Consider the following 20,926-nt stretch of genomic DNA (forward strand, 5'->3'; position numbering starts at 1 on the left):
TGACAAAACTTGCCATATCTCTAACCCACGGGTTCTCTGCATTGGCAGTCTCGTACTCTCCAGAGTTGATAACATTCTTCTGCAAAAGTGCATCCATGACCGCTTGGAGAGTGGGAGTTGAAATCCTTGTGATAATCTCTCTACGTGAATTGGCCAGTTTTTCTGCAGATGAATCATTACTCTCCATACTCTTCTTCATAGGTATTGTTTTTCTGATAAAGTCAGATGAAGCTCAAGTAGAGAGAACAGTAATGTGTGTTTGAGATCACTGGGAGCACTCCTATATAAACCTTTTTTTCCCCAGAGAGAGGCGGACCTATTCAGAGCCATGATGGCAGACAATAGAGAAAGAAATACTGTCAAGTATAAGAGATAATATAACTTTTATATTTGTTATTGTTATTATAGGGAAAATCTTTCATGAATGAATGAGCGTTTTGAATGAATAGAGGTTATACAAAAGAAATCACCCCAGCTGTTTTTAATAATGCCAAGGATCATAATGCCAAGGATAATATTGCCAAGGATAGTTGAAGTTGTCCCATCTTAAGTTTGGAACACCGTACCAATGTCCTAACCGAGGCGTCCACTTCTCATGTTTGTAGAGGCAGCTTGGGTAGGGGCATCGATTTCCTTTGGAATGGTGCCAACACCTCTGGTTGGCCATGGTGGACTTTTTTTTCTTGATTCGCCATTTTTTTGCTTCCGACCCATCCTCGAGCCACTCATCGGAGGGGATTATGAATGGCGACTTCACCCTGCACATGGGGCAACCCCATCTTGTAGGTTTCTTGAAGGTGAGAGCTTTTCTCCAGGTCACTATGCAGTGAAGGCAATAACAGTGTCTGCAGTTGGGAAGAATGCCAAACTTCCCCCTGACCTGTTCCATGCACACAGAGCAAGTCATGGGCTTCATGTTCCTTGTTCAGGAGTTCATGATAGCTCTCTTTGTCTCACATCTGGAATCAAGGCTGAAGGCAGCACACCATGTCCAGCCCTATTCTTAACATGTGCTTTTCCTTTTATACATACAAGACATAAAAAAAGGCATTTGGGATTGGCTGTGGGTGGGGTAAAAAGAAAAAAGAAAAAAGATTAGCATTCCTGTCAGGAAGTACATCCAACTTGGAGGCAAAGTGTAAAATACTGCTTTTAATTTTAGTACAATTAATAGTTGAACCCATCCATGAGTCTAACCAAGGCATTGTGCACGACTCATCTCCAAAAGTCCTTTGTGTCCAAGGCTGATGCTGTGCTCAAACTACTTATATGGCGTAATAACATCATTGCATAACACTGCATACACACCTTCTTCATCTTCAACTGCTTTTTATGGAGGGTGGAGCTTATTATGTTGATGACAACTGCAACTGACAACCACTTATTTTACGGGTGGTGCATTTACTTTTACATCATTGCGTAACACTGCATACTCACGTTCTTCATCTTCAACTGCTTTTTATGGAGGGTGGAGCTTATTAAAAGTAAATGCACCACCAGTAAAAGAAGTGGTTGTCAGTTGCAGTTGTCATCAACATGAAGGAGAGTCACCTCAGAGCTCTGTGGTGTGTCTGCTTGTTGGCACTGGCTGGACTCTGCCTGTCATCGGCCCAACGAGATGTGAACTACATACCATTGGAAGGGACCCTTAAATTGTTTCCAGAACCTACCTCTGTTAATGGAAACATAACTGGCGTCCTGTGGAAATTTGGCCAAAATAAATTGTCAGAATGGGATGAGGGCTTTGGTCCTGAGGTGGACTACTACGGGCCATTCGAAAACAGCACAGAATTGACTAAAGCAACTGGAATGTTGGTCATCAAGAACATGACGATAGAAAACAGTGGGACATATTCTGTGGAGGTAAACGGTCGAGTGCAGAGCGAGACGTACGTAGTGAAAGTGATCGCGAAAGTCCCGAAGCCATCGGTGGCTATCAAGCCACCCCTGGATTGTTCACTTCAGTCAACCAACTGCACACTAGTCAGCCTGTCATCAGCCCAACGAGATGTGAACTACATACCATTGGGAGGGGCCCTTAAATTGTTTCCAGAACCTACCTCTGTTAATGGAAACATAACTGGCGTCCTGTGGAAATTTGGCCCAAATAAATTCGCAGAATGGGATGAGACCTTTGGTCCTGAGGTGGACTACTACGGGCCATTCAAAAACAGCACAGAATTGACTAAAGTAACTGGAATGTTGGTCATCAAGAACATGACGATAGAAAACAGTGGGACATATTCTGTGGAGGTAAACGGTCGAGTGCAGAGCGAGACGTACGTAGTGAAAGTGATCAAGAAAGTCCACACACTGGTCTGCTATGGGGACATTGCAGACGCAGGTCTGGTCACCTATCGCTGGAAGAAAGATGAAGGGCAATGGATGGTGTCTGGACTGACCCCTGAACAGCTGGACATCATCGATGATGAGGAAGGGAAGAAGGTTAAACAGTTTTTCTGTGAAATGACAAACCCAGTCAGTGTGGAGCACAGTGATCAATTTACCAACCCGTTTGTCAGTGTGGAGCTCAGTGATCAATTTGCCAACATCAACGAGAGAGTCCACAAGCTGGACACCATCACTGAACTGAAGCGTGACATCAATAACATCAACGAGAGAGTACACAAGCTGGACACCAAGCTGGACACCATCCTGGCATCGATCTTGGAGAGAGAGTCCAAGCGAGACACCAACCTGGCATCGCTCTCTGAGAAAGAACACAAATTGGACAACATCCTGACATCAATCTCGGACTTGAAACGCGTTGCGGATGACATCTCAGCCAGAGACCTGGCTGGATGTTCCTGGAAATCATCACTGAGAGGGTCACTGCTCTGCAAGGCGATATGAATATGATTAGAACCAGACTGGATGAGCCAGAATGGAGAGGTAGATAAATTGTTTGCTTTGGTTAAACGGATGGAATATGGTTTATTTGGACCAATTTTGAAACAATGGTGTCTTTTACAAAATGTATTTGCATTTGTGTTTGTCATAAATAAAGAACCAAGGGTACAATGAATACATTTATGTGGCCTGTTTTTTATTACTGTAACTTTAGCAATGACTTGTCCTTTACATTCAGTAAGTGTTAACAAGAAGGGTTGATGTACAGTAAACAAACTCAGACTAACTGAAATGGAGGCATTGATGATGTTTTGAATGCTTTGGATCACTGGTCACTGTTATTACTTCAACTTTAGCACTGACATGTCCTGTATTCAGTAAGTGCCACTTTGTACCTTGTAGTGCCTCTCTCTCTCTCTCTCTCTCTCTCTCTCTCTCTCTCCTTATTAACAGTGTTCAATAAACTGTAATAAACAACATCACACCTGGTTCAGGAGCACATGCAAAGTGTGGCACAATATCTTATTTTACAGGAACCAAGTGTTTTTAGAAGCACGCACACGCGCGCGCGCGCGCGCACACACACACACACACACACACACACACACACACACACACACACACACACACACACACACACACACACACACACACATTACAGGACACAGATGGTGAAGCAAGCTATATTCACTTGCATAGGTGTTTATTGGCATTTTTTTAGGCAATTCAAAATCAACCCTCACATGCAGAGGGTAAGAGCAATGAGCCACCAGGTGGCAACCAACATTCTTGAACATTGTCCCACAGGAACCCGTGTACAAGCAGCTGAGCAACGGTGGGATAACCTCCGAGGTTAGGGATTGATTGTATGGCTTCCTCCTTTGTCTCTGTGCTCATTGAGCACCAATTGCATTTTTCATCACACCATCCCTGGGCTTCATTCCTGGATTTTAGGTGCAGCATATTCTCAACTTGGGACATAAATGGACTTGGGGAGCTTCGCTTTGCACTAGACTCTGTCACGCAAGGCTGAGTTGCCTCAACACTTACACCTTGCGCAGTCTCAAAAAAGGACATAGCTTGTTTTTTCCTCACTGTTTCAGAAGCACTTGCAAGCCCTCTGTGGTTTCCATGCCCAAGTTCCACGCCAAGGCCCACTCTATCGCTGTCACCACCAGCATGTTGCTTCCTACTCCGGACCGCGTAGGCAGAGGACCGAGAGCTAGCTTCCCGTACACTAGTCATATCATCCACAATAACGATGACCACTGCTGGCAATGCAGAGTTGCTCATGTTGAGTCTGCGTAGGAGCGACCTATTGTCCTGTACATGTTTGCTGATATGCTTACCAAGGTTAGACCAGCGCTTCTGTGGTGCTAGTTTCTTGTTGTAGAAGTGGACAGCCAGGCTCTTTTTTGCCAACCATTTATACTTGGCCCCGTGGTTGAGATATGGATGGGTGCAGAGTGCAAGCATCACCACTGTTGTCACAAACATGGTCCAAGGCGCTCCCTTATTTTGCACTGCGTTATAATTTTGCATGAATTCCAGTACTAACCACGGGGCTGTCTTAGCTTGGAAGATAACCGCAAAGCCTTTGAGCGCGCAGAGTGTTGCCTCTCTCACAGCGAGCCTCAGGTTCTCGCTTATTGGGCATGTCATGCGCCCATTGCTTAATATTGTCTTGGATCTTTGGGAAACCACTTCCATCCAGCTAGGGCTCCCCGAGCCCTCGCTCGAGCTGTGGTAGCAAGCAATGCAGCTCCTGGTGATAAGTGTTGAGTAAAGCGCGACCAGCACTGGCACACTGGCCTTAAGTAATTTCTCCCTGAGTTCAACTACTCCCTCAATTGCTGTTATCTTTTTGCCGCCGCACCGTGCCCCACTTTGCTCTGCGCAGCCGTAGCCCGGCTCAGCTCCTAGTTTGCCAACCAGAAAGTTGGCTGAACGGAACTCGGCCTGAGGCTTTTGGAACATGAGGCGCTCTTGAATGGGACATCCGTCTGGACCAAACGGCTCGTCGGCCATCAACGCTGTTGTCCTGCACGTCTTTGACGAACAAATGTGCACAGAGTAGTGCACCTGACACACGCACGCGTCACCGTGTTGCACAAAGTCACACTTTTCCCTAAGACACATTTCTATCCATTCAGGGCTGTGCAAGAAGTCTGCGTGGTAATGTATGTTTAAGCCAAAGGCACGTGAGTACTCGTTATTGTGGTCTTCCCTTCTCTGCATGTTCCGCTCCTCCATCTCTTCTCTTCTGCCGCTTCTCTGTTTTGCTGCTGCACTGCTTTCGCACAATGGGCTTCGTCTCTGCATGATTGCCAATGTTGCAGTTATGTGGTCACGACAATGCTACCCACTGTAGCGTAAGGTATTGATCTAAGCTGTTATACGTTCACTTTTAACAGGCTGCCCGAGGGCAGACCCCAGATCTGACTCTGGTTGATGAAGTGGGGTTCGTGAATGCGAAGCTCCTCCTTGCTGTGATGCCCAACATAGCGTTCCAGGGACGAAAGCAGGTGCACATCACCAGTCACGTTGGGAGCTCGTCATGGACCAACAAGGTTGCAGGGCTCAAAAACCAGAAGGGAGAGCCAGCATACCACGTGGTATCACAGAGTTTCAAATGCAAGTACCATGCCAAGACCCCGGGCTTGACATGCTGCTGCTTGAACATATACTGCCCACAGCATATCTCAGTAGACAACAACCTTAAACAGCTGATGAATATGGTTTCGCCCAGGGGGTTTGAGAACGAAGTCACCGGAAGTGGTGAATGCCTTTCTACAGATGTAAAGACTGACATCAGCAAACCTTTTGGACACGCAGTCATAGCCAGGTTCCTGCACAACAACATCTCCATAGAAGATATCTATAACTTAATGGTTGTCAAGGCCTATGTGTGCTTCGACCCAACTTTCGGCGGGGGATCCATGTCTGGAGCTGGACTGTGCTCTGCTGTTGAGCTTGCTGATGGAAGTCTCGTGGTAAGTCTGGACTAGGGATGTGATAGAGCTAGGCATAGGGAAATGAGAGGGTAGGAGGGTTATGGGCTAGTATCTAGTTATGCAAGGGCATGTTGTTTACCAGAAGGTTACGAAATAGGTTCCTGTAGTCCACTGGGTCCTTGAGGCCAGCACTTGTAGACACATCTACTGAATCTGGCGGTGGGGAGATGTCTAGCAGTGTGCATATGTAATTGCTGCGGGTGACCTCGTCCTGGATTGTCAGTGTGCTCTCCAGCTCTGGGGCCGCTGACGAGATAGTTGCGCATGCATGCTGCCAGATTTGGCATTCGCAGCTGTAGCCCTGGAGGTCCCTGAGCCATGCAATAAATGCCATGGAGGTAATGAGCCGCATATAGCTTGGAGCTTCATGTAAGGTTTCAAGCTTAACCAGGAAAGCAAATGGAGGGCCCTTGCGCACAAGCTCAACTGAGGTCATACAAGCTAGTGCTGGCAGTGCCCAGCATTGAGAGTGGCCAGCGTTGATACAGCGGGCTACTAGATGCTGTGAGACGCTTCCGTCAAGCATCAGAGAGATTGCCTCTAGCAGCCTGCTAGGAGCTTCAGAGGGCAGCCTCTGTACGTAGTTATTGATAAGCTGCATTGCCTGCACCACCCTAGGTGCAGAGTTATCTACTGCTTGGATAAAGGCACACATCAGCTGGTCCTTGTCCATGCTTGAGTGTAATATGTAGTGCCAACGGAAGGAGCTGTAAGCTATCATGAACTTGAAGTTCGAAAGGAACGCGGACCATGGCGTTCGGGCGAGGTGCTCGACATCCAGCGCTGCTTGTTGACACTCAGCGCAGAGCATATCTGCTTTCCAAGCAGTGGGATTCAGCAATTAAGGTTGCTTCATGAGAGGGGAGAGGATAAATATGGTTGATGTGATGATGTTCTAAACTCTGTGAGCTCAATGGATATGGAAGGTTACATAATCACAGTGTTCTCTCTACTTTTCTGTCCTCAGATCATGGGCCTGGATGAGCTTGAGATCAGGGACCTGGAGCAAGTGACACAAGTGTATGCCTCACTGCTGAGCGCCCACGTAAGGCTCCTGCATGTGATGCTGCCGCTTGTGCACTGGAAAAAGGTGAAAGTTATCCTGATTTTCGAGCAGAACACGTACCGTTGCTCGCTGGAGGATGTTAAAGGTTTGGTGCAGAATGAGCTTTGCAACTCGGGTATACAGCTTGAGTTTTACCACAAGTTTTCTAGGAATAGCAGCAAACCCTTACTGGGTAAGCATGTTTGCAAGAAGGTCAAGTTAGAAATGGTGCTCTCATGTGTCAATTACATTAACAAGAAACGGCTGCTGTACTTTGACACAGTTATGTCTCTGGGCTGGGCAGTGCTCGCTGGGGCTACGAGCAAAGTCAGCCTCTTAAGGAACACCCTGGGTGGTCCTTATGGCACCTCGGTCAGCTCTAATGTTCATGGCTCAGCTGGCATGGACATGCACATGTACCGACATTCTAAGCGGGGCCTCAACACTTCTGATCAGCTCATAGTTCACTTGCTTGACGCCCCAGGTCAGCTGATGCTTTCCAATGAGAAGCTGACAGACGCACAGCATGCAGTATATGGTCAACTGCTGCTAACAAAGCTGAGGGAAGAGATGGAGATAGTCACTGTGCAGGATTCGGACAACGGTGCAGGTGCCACAGTCAAAACCGGTGCCAAGAGGTCCGTTAAGGGCGAGTACACCAGAGATGATGTGCTCATGGCCATGCTTCTACTGTGCCACAGCTGTGATGAGATGAAGGACTGGAGTAAAAACTCTGGAATAAGAACAGTGATTTGATCGCTGTTGCCGTAGCTTAGCAAGAGAGTATTTTTCCCTGTTCTGAAATGTTATGGTGGTAGTGGTGGTGATGATGATTATGGTAATAAACAACCTGAATCAAACTTGTCTCTCTCTTCTCTCTGCCCATGTTTACTATTCATGCCTTAAGATAGCTCATGTGTCAACCATCTTCCCTAGATGAAACCAAAAATTAATGCTGTACAACACGTTTTGATTTTTATTTCATTTTTATTTTGCGTACCAAAAAAATCATGCTGTACATCACTTTTAGATTTTTACATTTTTTTATTTTGCTGAAAGGTTCCTAATAATATTAAGAATCTCTTTTACAAGGAAGCCCTGGGGCACAATAAGAAGAAACAACAAAGTAACCCACTGCAACCAAACAAAGGAAAAAGCACACAGCAAGTAGAACATTAAGACAGATTTTCAAGACAGCCTAGACAAAAAAACCTATGAGAGCTACAGTGCAGCTGCTATATTTAAAAAAAACAGTAACAAGACATGCTCCCTTAGTAGTAGAGTAAAGAATTTGCACTGTGTTTTTTTCAACTTCTCTCATTCCTCAAAAGGATCAGAATCTGATGATGACTCATCTGAACTTGAGGACTCAGCAGAGTCATCATCTGACCACTTCCATTCTCCACGGAGATACGATTCGTGCCTTTGTTGTGCTGTTATGTTACAAGTTTTGTTTGACATGTGAAGAAAACATCTCTTCCTGTCCTTGCAACCAAAAAGCCCTTTAAATCGAGACTGCTCCGAGTAGCGATTAGAGTAGAGAGGATGTAGTAGACCGAAAGCCTCGTTGCCTTCTTCCACTGTTAATTTTTTCAACAGAGCATACATGCTGGGGAACTTGTCTAATTCGTCTTCCAAACCGAAGGAGAGAGAATCCACTGATATGCGTGTGCTGCGTGCTCCACACTTTGACATGCGTGTGCTGCGTGCACAATTTGACATCCATGTCAAAGTGAAAAAAAAGCTCTTATTTTCTTTATCTGACAGATTACTCTCTCGGACGAAAAATGTTCCGGGCGGGGTGTTTCGAAGTTTCCTGTGCGCTTCCTTTGTGGTGAGTTTACCCCAGTAGAAGCCCATGCCCTTCAAATCAGAGGTTGTGTCCTTGATCAGTTTGGCAGTTTCGCGATTTCTTAAGCGAACCACACGTTCGCTCAAGTTTGAAGTTGGAGTGTTGGAAGCCATGGCAGAAATGGCTGAAATGGCAGAACTTGCCCTTCCTTTAGTAGAGCAAGATAAAACTGTTGTTTTATGCACATGCTTTCCCCCTCCCTACACATTCCAAAGGGAGTGTGTGTGTGTGTGTGTGTGTGTGTGTGTGTGTGTGTGTGTGTGTGTGTGTGTGTGTGTGTGTGTGTGTGTGTGTGACTGGTTCTAACTGGTTTCTCTCCTATATAGCATTGCGGCTCTGGGTTTTCCCTCTCAAAATCTAGTGAGTTTACCAAGACAGAAACATGGGGAAAAAAATGTAATTTATTCTTGATCCAGGCACAACTACTGCAAAATCTGTGTTAATCATTACTGGGAGACTGCATCCATGTGTATGTGTCCAATGTGTAGAACAACTTATTCACACATACCACAACTATCTGTCAATACTTATTATAGTATTTATGAGCTGGTTAATCACCTCAGGAAACACTGGAGCTGGAAAGACACTGAGGGAAATCTTGAGATCCAGGACATCAAACGCTCAGCAGAGCTCATCCAGAAAAACACGAAGCTTCATGGAAAAATGTACCTCCTCTGACTCTTGTCTGGACTTGCCTAGCCCTGGTTGGCTGGACAGGGCTGTTGGTCTGGACTTACCTAGCCCTGGTTGGCTGGACAGGGCTGTTGTGAACTACTCCTTTCCAATGTCTTGTTGCCAATCCTTGTTGCCTTTCCTACGCCCTGTTCACACTGCTCCAGCAGTTTCCCTTTGCACAATTGAGCAAAAGAGGAGAAGACAGAAAAGAGGAAAAAAGGTACATTTTTTTGAGGATATCGAAATATTTATCGTAAGCTGCAGCGATGAGGATCGGCGCGGGCCCTGGGAAACGTTGGCAAGGGACCGTTCTCGATTCCTTCGTCGATGTCACAAGGTGGAGGAGAGCATTGCTTACTGCTTTGAGCAGCAGCACCGATATCTAGTGTATCTCAGGTTCAATATGTACTATGCTAATCTCTCTGACAATGAGGAGACTAGCAAATAGCAACAGCTCTCTATAATTCCTGTACATGAGGAGAGTTCATAATAATACAAATAAACAGAATGAAAACTCCATGTGTTTTGTACTTCTTTATTATAGTTGAGACTGTAACAGTATTATAAACCCAACATCCAGGGGTTAAGGGTACCTAAGGAGTTGTGATGCCACAGCTAGACTTGTACGATGGCAAAATGTACAAAATCATGATAATGTTGTTGCATTTTGTTGCATGTTGTAACTATATGAACATGACTTTATGATTGCTATATGAAAACCAGAATAAAATAAATATATATTTGTTTAAATAGTGAATGTGAATGTCTTTGTTAACACAAAGAATAGAGTAAATGCAATAAATACAGATTACATACATATACATTTATTCACATTCATTGAAAAAATGATACATGTTTTTAATACAGAACAAACAACATTTCCAAACCAATTACTCTAAGAGGGCTTAGGTGTCTGTGAAGACTTGCGCTGGAGACTGACTCTGGCTCATCTAAGTCTGTGGATTTTCTTCCTCTTCTTCGCTCTCTCTGCCAATCCAATCCAAAAACAATGTATTCATATAGAGAGGCACTTGTTGTTCCGTCCTATAACAACTATACATAGTTTCTCGTGATTCGTGTTGACAATCACTCAACAAATATATGTCTGAAACAGCATTATTGTCCCAGAAGATATAGCGAGGCCAACAAGGCAATGTTTTAATGTGTGAAGCTATCTCTCCATGATTCTCCAGTATTCGTGTATACTGGAATGAAATCGGAATCAGAAAATTCCCAAAACCTTGAAAAACCCATCTAGCACATTTTTTGATGTATTGTAACATAGCACGACCCTCAGGAGTAGAACGGAATTGCACTTTCATGTGTGAATCTGTAAGTGTAGACCACCAACAACACCTTTTACAAGAAGCTTGTATGTGACACAAAGCACTGAGTAACATGTCGTCGCAGCTCGTTGATACATTACACATCTTAAATGTATCCAATATACGGGGAAGAATTACATCTTTGTAATAATTATGGCGAGCTTGCAAGCCGGCTGGTTGAGAACTGCAAATGCATTGAGTTGAAGGTACGTCGCTACAAGGTATCCAGCCCACTCCTGTTTTTGAAATAATCTCCAAATGTCCCTTCACATCGCCCACAAGCACCTGTGAAATGTTCTTATCATGGTAGAGCATGTTCAAAACTCCTCTCCCCACAGCCCTGATGATCCAACGTGTAGACGGAGTAGCTACGCCTGGAAAAGTCACTGATGTCTGCACAACCAGATGCACTTTAAACCATCCGCTGCAACTTGTTGGGTCACACATAATTACACAATTGTATATTTTAACAATAGATCCTAAACTCCTTTCAAAAATCCCTTGTTGTACAATTTTAGCGAGATTGACATTATCAACAAGACCGTTTCGTAGGCCAACTCTTGTAGTCGTTGACACGGCGGCCCAAATAAGTTGCAAACTCAATACAACGTTAGCAATTCCCATAGTTTTAGGTGAGGCGCTATTCTCGAAATGAAATACTTCAGTGAAACTTTCAGTTCGGTCGGGGTAGCGGATCATGATATCACTGCTGTGAAGACTGCAGAGATCTGGTCCTGTTGAAGCTTTTTGTCTTTTCTCTCGCCGCAAGTTGTCAGAGAGATTTCTCAGTGCCAGATTACGGGGTGGTTGACTCATTGTAAACGGTTCCTTACAGAGAGGGCATGTCCTGGATACGTTCTGTCTCCACCACTTCTGAAGACAGTCTTTACAGAAGCTGTGACCACAGAACAAGATATCTGGATCCTTAAAGATGTCACAGCACACAGGACAGGTGCATTCTAACTCAGAAGGAGACAGTCTGGTTGCCATTATGTTCTCCTGTGTTGTGACATCTGAAATGTTTGGGTCCTTTTATCCGAACGGAGCAAGTACCTCCCAATGAATCCTCAAATGTTAATATTTTGTGCTGATGATGTCAGGTAACTACCAATTATTTATTTTAAATGAACTCTATTTGACCTGAAATCACTTTGTCAGAATACTTGGCAGGGGAGGCACCTGCAAAATGTTAGAGCCCTCCCTCTGTCACTGTAGGGTGTTTTCAAAAAGTATATATAGAGATACATCCACAGAATGCTGTTAGGAAGCAAAATATGTTCAAATATGGCTGATCGTTTTTGGTTGCTTTCTGCCAGCAGACCTCACTTTGAGCAAATTGGGGTCAGATTCACTGGTCAACAAAAGAAGCATCAACAAAGGTGCAGAGTTGCCATCTATACCCGTCAAACTCACCAGTCTTTGGGACACACATTCCTCCGTCAAATAGAGATTGATGGGACTAGCTACAAAGCCTTTTATGAGAAGTGTCAGAGTGTTCTACATCGTTTGCTCACCTTACCACGGGACCATACCTACGCTGACCATTCCAGAGCTGGGAAATGCAATCTTGTAGGACCTGGGTCATACATCATCGACTACAGTCGTGACTACAAATGGCTACTGATCCGTGTATGTATGCATACTTCCACCCCTGGAGACCACTGGCTACCAGCAACTGATATCGAAAGGGAAGACGATTTCCGTATACAGTTGGCTGTGCACATTGGCGACTTGAAACCTTTTCAAGAAATGATGGATCACATTAAAGCAACGTTGGATGAACGCTCACCACTTCCACCAGGCTCACCACTTCTACCACTACCACTACGACTACCACTACCACTACCACTACCACTACCACTACCACTACCACTACCACTACCACTACCATTTGTTCACTTGAAAAGGGTTGACTGCGTTGACCCATTCAATCCGGGAAAGGATGTGTGTCGTATTCGATATCTTTGGCTATGTAAAAATGGCAGTTCTGCTCACGGGATGTCTTTTTATCAAACATTATAAACATTATTTGACTATACCCAGTATCCGCTTGTGTTTTTACCTACGAAAGTTGTATTAGCGGAACTGGCAGGCATGAGGATCATGATCATGATGATGTAGAAAATAAATAAAAAACATTATTTGACTATACCCAGTATTCTCTTGTGTTTTGTACCTACGAAAGTTGTATTAGCAGAACTGGCAGGCATGAGGAACAACAATTTAAGGGAAAATGCCTAAATCGTAAAGAATAGACATGTATTTTTGTGTGTCTGTGTGTGTGTTCATGTGAGTGTGCTCGTGTACGCGCGTGTGTGTGGAACCTAGCTCCTGCTCCATTTGAACCTTTCAAACAAATATGTAATAATCGGGGAGAAAATGACAAGAACAATGAATAAATAAGTAAAACATTGTTTTATTTTTTATCATGGGTTAGGCTGTGATTGGATGATACACTATACCTACCTACTTGTGAGGAGGCTGGGCTACTCACAAGTAGGTAGGCCTCATATTGGAGGCTAAGGTACATTAAGGAGATTGGAGAGGATCTCAGTTAAGTTTTCAGCTATGAATACAGCAATTTTCATATTCAGGTGGAAAGATCAGGTTCTAAAACCGACTGCTACTTTTGTTAGATTTCCCTTCAGGAGAATATTGACTCCTTTTGGCAGATTTTACATATCTAATTGGAGACGGATTAGCCATCAGAAAATGTACAGCGTCGAAAGGAAGCAACACCTGACCCTGGTTATGATCGAGATTGAGAATGGTACAGACAGAAAGAAACTGTCAGAAGCTGTATGTGATGCTGCCACTTGTTACTGGACCACTGGTCCAAGTCCAAATTCAGACATGCTGTGTCTGGTGAAAGATTTAAAAACTCTGGTCTCTGCTCCTAAGTCTGACGAAAACATGTATAACGAAAGCTTCAATCCCTACCATGCTGACAAGAGCTTCTTTTCAAACTACAAAGTGCTGGGAGATTGCCTTGAAGCAGAGGGATGGAAGAACAGTCTGGAATCTGTGAGAGCAGATTTGGCCACCGGCTACTGCCTGAACTGCATTGAGCATGTAAGTTAAGGCTGGTAAGGTAGGACTGATTGTTTAAATAAGGTTTTGCAAAAGTTAGGTTTTGCAAAAGAATTTACACATTTTTCTCTCTCTCTCTTTGTCTCTCTCTTTGTCTCACTCTCTCCCTCAGGAACCACACACTTTCACAATCTGTGAACTTAGTGGAAATATCAAGGCTTGTACTTGCTTTGAACCAGAGAGCTTGGGGGAAATGCTGAAGAGGCATGGGATTTCAAAGCTAAACTATGTGTGGAGCAACTCTACCTGTCTCTCAACCAATGCACCGTGTTCAGCCCTGGAACAACACAACATGTCTTTTATCACCACTGATGGGAAAGTAGTCCCCAGTAGACAGTCAGATTCAGACTCAGAATCAGGTTATCAAACTCGGCAGATGGGAGTTCACCACAAAATTCCATATTTTAAGTGTGTGACAAAGGGAACTTTGATCAATAAAGAAATCTGCGGAGACATAACACTGGTGGTGTATTATAAGCAAATTGCAGGCTTAACCATTAAGCAGGCCATAGAAGCATATGGCATGTTTAATGATGATGTGGTTTGTGTTAGAGTCGGAACAGATGGCAAAGACATTGTCATGAGCGATGCCAAGGTAGAAGAAGCAGAAGCAGAATACCTGACGATCAAACGTGTGTTCTCTCATCTGCCACAATAATTGCTTAATAGCTAAACTGTGTGTTTATCCCGTTTTTTCAAGGTTTTCTATACTGTATCTATTTTTTGTTATCATTTTGAGTTGAATGAATAAATAAGAAAGAAAACATCATTCAACTTGTGCCTGTATCTTTTGTTGATGTGTTTATTTCTCACAAGTACAGACATTTGATATCAAGACTGAGAGAAGACAGAAGCAATTACAATGCATAAACAGCGACCTTTGTTACTTGATGTAGATCAAGCTCATTCTAAGCAGATTGGAGTTTCAAGCAGGTCCTCCTTAACTGCAGCCTTAATTTCATTCTGTGTCACATGACCATGACTGTGAGATGACAATTGTGGGACAAATTAACAAGTCCTCTGCCCAATTCATAAAAATGTACACAAGAATCACAAACTCCATTCATTTGCTTTGTCACCCAGATTGCTAACTTTAATAAAGAAAGTACACACCACATGAAATGTGTATTTTGTTTATTTGTATTTATTTTATAAACTCTTCCTGACGGCAGTGTAACAGTGTGAACAAGAATTTGCAGAGCTGTTTTCCTGTTTGTCATACTTTTCATTCTACACAGAAGTATGGATGCAAGCACCACTCCACTGTAGGTCTTTTCTTTGGTTAAATATCCTACAAAGGGAGTAGTGGGAGTCTCAGTTCTGATAAGGAGCTGCGGTGGAGGAACATGGAGTGGCACAAGCTAAGGTTGGATGAACTGCTCTGCTTAGCCTCATCCAAACCCCATCACGAGTGCCACCGTCTGGGCAAGGTGTTGCCTCGCTCACTAGAAATCGAGCCACCGGTGGCAAACCATACATATGACCTTTTAAATTACTTGCTAGGTGTGTGGTGCCCCTGGTTTTCCTGTGAATTTGAGCCACCAGGAGATTCAGAGATAAGTGGGCTCACCTACCGAATGCTTGAGATAGACACTTCTGAATCGAATGTGTGCTGGTGCTCAGTGATGGCTGCAACTTCATTGCTGGTTACCCCCAACAAGCCCCTGGGACCACGGCGTGCTAGAGATAAGCTGCAGAGTGACTTGCTTTTCTCTACTAACTGACATTTGTGGAGCAAGGCATCTCACCCAACAACAAGATGAGCAGCAGCAGAACTCTGAAACCTGTGAAAAGCTATGTTGACCGAGTCAGCACGGGTTGTACCGGCAACTACTCATTCAAGAGCTACAAGCTAGTACGGAACCGTGTGGGGGTCCCCGGTGGCCTGTTCTTCTTCTGTTCAGGCGAATACTACCTGCCCACGCTTCATTGTCAAACAAGAGAGGAGCTTAGTCATTATAAGACTGTTTCCCTCAACAGTAACACTTCTTCAATGTACAGCATGCCTATGCTCCAAATGCCACACATGTTTCCCGTTGATGTCATCAACACAGGCCACGAGAGTCTCAAGGCAGGAGACAAGTTTGTTGTGCAGATACCCAATTCAGAAGACGTGTTGGCACAGAGAGATGTTGTTAGGAAAAAAAGGCATGCAATTGCTTACAATGAAACAGTAAACAATGAAGTGTGGGGTGGTTTACTTGCAACCAGGAAGGTTTGGGGCGAGGGAAGCCCACTGGATGAGCTGATGCGTCAGTCTAACACTGACGTGACAAAATTGTTGTCGCCATATGCCCCTGAAGCCCTGGTCAAGGGTTTGGCTCTTGTCTCTGGAGGTGGTGGATACAATAATATACCCGATCTTACCAAAAAAGCAGCCTCAGATTTGGTGAAGGATCCAAGCAACTCTCAAAAGCTGTCATTGGTATTGGATGACCAAACTGTGAAAACTTTCCTGTACAATTGTAGCTCATTCCAAAGCAGTTTAAATGAAACGACGAATGGCTTTGCCTCAGGGCAAGTGCTGAAAAGTGCCACCAGGTATAATGACAGCGATATTCCCACCGGGGACCTGTTCACTGCATCAATGTTTCCTGGAAGGTTCGCCTGTTGATTTAAACTAGAACTGTCCTGCTGCTTATGAAAACAGAAGACATTGTGTGTACATCATTTGCTCTCATTTTCTCTCTAAGATTTTTGGGAAAAAAATAAAAGTTATAGACAATACAAAAGACCAGACTCATTGTTTTTCATTCTTGTGTTTTTTTTATTAGCTTCATTACTGCATGAGAAATACAACTGCTAAGACGTTTTTATCTGGTTCTGTTGATCCTGCTCTTTTGTTCTAGTCTTTCTCTTCGTAGTAACTGCGGGACACTCAACCCTTACAGTATCTCTGAAGAAAGTGTTTTGCATCTTTGATTCAGGCAAGGGTTCCTGCAGGTTATACACAAACTTTCCCGATGATGCTCTTGCAGAATTCAAGGAACCAGAAGACATTGCGTCGCCATCTAAAGTTCCTTTCAGGCTGGTAGGATTTCCATATCCCTGGCCAAACCTTTTCCGCAATTTCACCAGTTCGCGTTCGAGTAGGTTTTGCGGTGCATTCAGGAGAGGAACATTCTTAACCCACTCGTACTGGTCTTGGTGGAGTAAGTTCAAGGACGTTTTCATGAAAGGATACATGTTGAACAAACCAGTTTTGTCCTCCATCTCATCCGGTTCGCACAATGCTGGTATGAGAGTAGAGCCTTGCAAACCAGAGGAGAGCGTTGACCAACACAAGGAGTACCAAGAATACTGAAACGCACCCGTTTAGCTGTCCTCCACTCAGATTCATGGTATATTGGGTTCAGGACTTGGCCACGTACATTGAGCAGATCTTTAACGTTGTCCAGTAAATAAGATAAGCCGGGGAGCCGAATAGCAGAGAGGCTGCGTCTGACATTGGTGTAGCTATTGCGTGAACAGTGTTGAGCAGCAATAGCGCGAACACAAAGGTATGCCAGAAAACTGAATCCGCGCTGTGCTCGTGGTAGCTATTTTCCAATCCCCCGGGTTTGGATCCGCTTGCTGCTTTGGAAAGCCTATCAGAAAGCTGCTTCTTACGCTTGCGATTTTCTGCGAGTGCCGCAAGGTCGTGGGTGTTGTCCGTGGTCAGCAGGGTTGCGTGCTGCTGGCGCCATATTTCGTGCAGCAAACTATCAAGCCGAACTCGAGCAAAGTCGAGGAGTGACTTGGCGCATGCGCATAGGAAAATTATCTTGTAACCGGCCATCCAGCAGGATCCACCACAAACCGGGAAGTAAAGCAAGCACAGGCATGCCGCAAGGTTGAGATACGTCCTGGATCCGTCTGGCAATGAGGGCATGTAGTCCAAGATGACGATGCTGCCTTGGCAACACACTAGCTGATCATTTGCAGCAAGCCCACAGCATTGATCCAGGTAAAGGCAAATCCAGTAAAGCACACCAGGGCACTGCTCTCAAGTTCTCCCTTAGCTTGCAGGACAGTCAGTATGTGGCTAACCATGAGGCTAGTTGAAAGCAAGGCTACGTGCTTCTGTGGCACACAAAGAAGGGGCGAGAAAGGGATCTTTCTGTCATATACTTCATCAGCTGTAACAGAGAGGCTAATGGCAATCAGAAAGGCCAGGGACACAGATATGGACCAACAGGCTTCAAGAGCTCCTACGTGTTGGGCTGCCATGATCCTCCCTGTGTGCCAGAGTAGGGTTAATATGATTATTCCATTCGAAAGTGCGTCACGGAATCGAGCCAGAACACTCTTTACAGATCTCACCCACAGGCATGTCTTGTTGATCCAGCACAGGCCGGGTGGTAGATAGATTTCGTGTATGTCCATTGTTATTGTCCTCTTGCCCGTGATTGCAATAGACATCAGCTCCTGGCCAGTGACCCTCCTCCGCAGCAGCTCCATGTCAAGCATACTGTATGTTTATCAGCGTGGTAAGTCTATTGTGTATCTCTCGTGGTTGCTCAGCTTCGGTTATACAGCTCCCGGATAGAGTTGTTCATGTCTCCGGACAGATTTGAGTACTCGGTGGTCGCCACCCAGGTTGTGAGATTCTCAGCCAGTGCCTCATGGACTGTGGGTCTGTAAACGTGCCAGTTGTCCAAGGTGCAGATGTCAAAGAGTCCAGAGGTATCAGTGCCCACTAGCAAGTAGTGCACAGACGCATATCCGTTGAACCTCTCCTTCAGGTCATCCTCGTTAGTTGCAAATGCCACACTGAGCTTCACCCCTGTACGATGACATAGCGCTTTGCTAAAACTCGTACTTGTTGGCCAGGGGACTGCAACGAGGTACACTTGGAATCTGTTTGTAGTGGGTTTGCCCATTAGCCTGGGATTAGTCACTTTGCCAGTCATGCACTTGTCCTGGCTCTGCACTGAAGCCACAGAGCCAAGGATGCACACAAAGTTCTTTACCAACTTTGGAGTGTCTACCAAGGCATGGACCACGTTCCACATATCCTCAGGTTGAGCAGGGATGTGATTGGTAAGTCGCTGGATAACAGTGTCATGTATGCTCACCCTCAAATTCCTCAAATAGTTGATGCTCTGCACATCACTGCTGTGTTTTGACAACTCGAAATCCACAAGAGCGTGGTAACGGTGCATGCTGCCATTCCACTCTTTCACAAGGTTTTCCAGTGGGATTGCCCCTTTGACAATGTCCTTTGTTCCCAGAACGCTGTTGACCAAATTCACTGTGCCCTCCGAAGTGCCTTTCGCTATGTAATGGTTGTATGTCCAAACTATACGACTGAATGTTTCCCTATGTCTGTGGATCACGGCAAACTCTGCACAAATGTCGCCAACAGCCAGGGCCCTGTGTGTGTCATCTGGTATGAGGTCTGACTTAACAGCCTTAAACGGAATACCATAAGTCAGGCTTGGTGAGGTATGGTGACCATGGTAGTGGTTTAGCTTCCCGTCCACCACTTCCTCCCAGTTTGCTTCATAGTCGACGGGCGTAGCATCCCAGGGAATTCTTTCCCCCCAAGGCATATCAGCTAGTGAGATTTTTCTTCCAATAGGGAGAGCTCTACAGTGTGGCATTAGATGTATAAATATGTTAGGGTCCAGAGATGGCCCAACCGCCTACAGGAATGCATGTACGGAAAGGCCTTCTTGTGCTCACCCAGAGTCAGGCTCTGAATGGGTACTCCCAGGGCCTTTCAGAACCAAAGTGTGGGGACAAATGGCAGGCGGACGAATTATGTGATGGGCAAACTCGGAGCAAGGACTTCATAGCTGATCACCCGTTCCTCTTCATCATATGGCACAACAAAATGAAATCTAAACTTTTCCTAGGAGCATTCTCCTCTCCTTAGAATGAGCTTGATGTACTTTCCTCACCATCCAGCTCAGCATACCTCCAGGAGACATGCAAGATACTCAGATTTAGTCAAATTCAATCAGGTACTCTGGGTAGATCTGATTGCTGTCAAAGATGACAAATATTTTTGGGTTACTGACATTATCCACACAGCTGTCATAAAATTGCAGGATGCCTTTGTTGTGGTTCTGGAACTCAGGTGGTCTGCAGTACTCAGAACGACCCAGGGTGTATTTCCCTACAAGCACTCTGGCCAGGAACATCTTAGAGCCTATAGCGGACACACCACACTGTGGTGAGCTGTGTTTTGTTTGTTTATAGCAGTACTTGCGAGAGTATATCGAGTCTCTAGCAAAATAGGTCCCTTTGCCATAGGTAGAGCCACTTTTACTACCCGCTAGGCGCACGTCAAAGTTATACATGCATATACCCTCTACGTTGCTGCCACTGGTGCCATGAAACAGCATTCGCTCTTCAATGTCCAGCTCTTGCTTGATTTTCCTTAACTGTGTCTTCTTCCTGCAAAACAACTCCCATAGGTCTATATTTTGAATCCTTTGGATGGATTTGATGGTATGTGTGGGAACCATTGTCCTGTTGTAATGTATGGCTACTTGTTTGAACTCATAGGTTTCTCTTTCTAGCTGGATGAGCTCATAGGGAACATTACTATTAATTTTTTCAAAGGCGTTATTATCACACATAAACCTGAAGTCTGTTTCACAGTGGAGGGAGCGTTTAATTTGCTGCTGCTTTGCTGTCTTTATGTTGATCAGTTTCATAACTGAGAAGTCCAGCCTGTAAGTGTCAAAATCCATGAAACCATTTTTGTTCTTGCTGTAACACTGCTCAATCTGAGCAATCACAGCTGCTAACATGTGCCAACGTCCACACTCAGCCAGATAGAACCAACACCAGTTGGGCTCTGAAGTGTCCATTTCTTCATATGTGTCCATTTCTGCTCAGCACTTTACTCTTACTGAAGGAGCACGGATCTGATGTATGATTTCAACAAAAAGCTTGCCGTGATTTGGAAGGAGCACGGGTTGAACATGAACTAGATATTGTACCACACTTATATGTGAGGGAAGACATACAGTATAAAAAAAATCAAAGACACTGTGGTTTTGTCTATTTCACTGCTGTAGTAGTGTCAAAATATGTTATTATCTTAGGCCATTTTCTGAGATACTCCCTCCCTGTTTCTGTG

The 20,926-nt window shown here is 44.7% G+C and overlaps 1 protein-coding gene across 1 annotated transcript; it reads right to left on the reverse strand.

Moving 5' to 3' along the window:
• Positions 1–19,781: 19,781 nt before the first annotated feature.
• Positions 19,782–20,672, reverse strand: LOC311041368 (protein mono-ADP-ribosyltransferase PARP11-like; the record flags this gene model as incomplete). The annotated part of the gene is made up of 1 exon (XM_084086280.1): positions 19,782–20,672. The coding sequence occupies one exon, from the start codon at positions 20,670–20,672 to the stop codon at positions 19,782–19,784; it is 891 nt and encodes a 296-aa protein (XP_083942406.1).
• Between the last annotated feature and the right edge of the window lie 254 nt (positions 20,673–20,926).

The sequence above is a fragment of the Gymnoscopelus microlampas genome (genome assembly GCF_963454915.1).
Source record: "Gymnoscopelus microlampas genome assembly, contig: SCAFFOLD_99, whole genome shotgun sequence".
Classification (NCBI taxonomy): domain Eukaryota; kingdom Metazoa; phylum Chordata; class Actinopteri; order Myctophiformes; family Myctophidae; genus Gymnoscopelus; species Gymnoscopelus microlampas.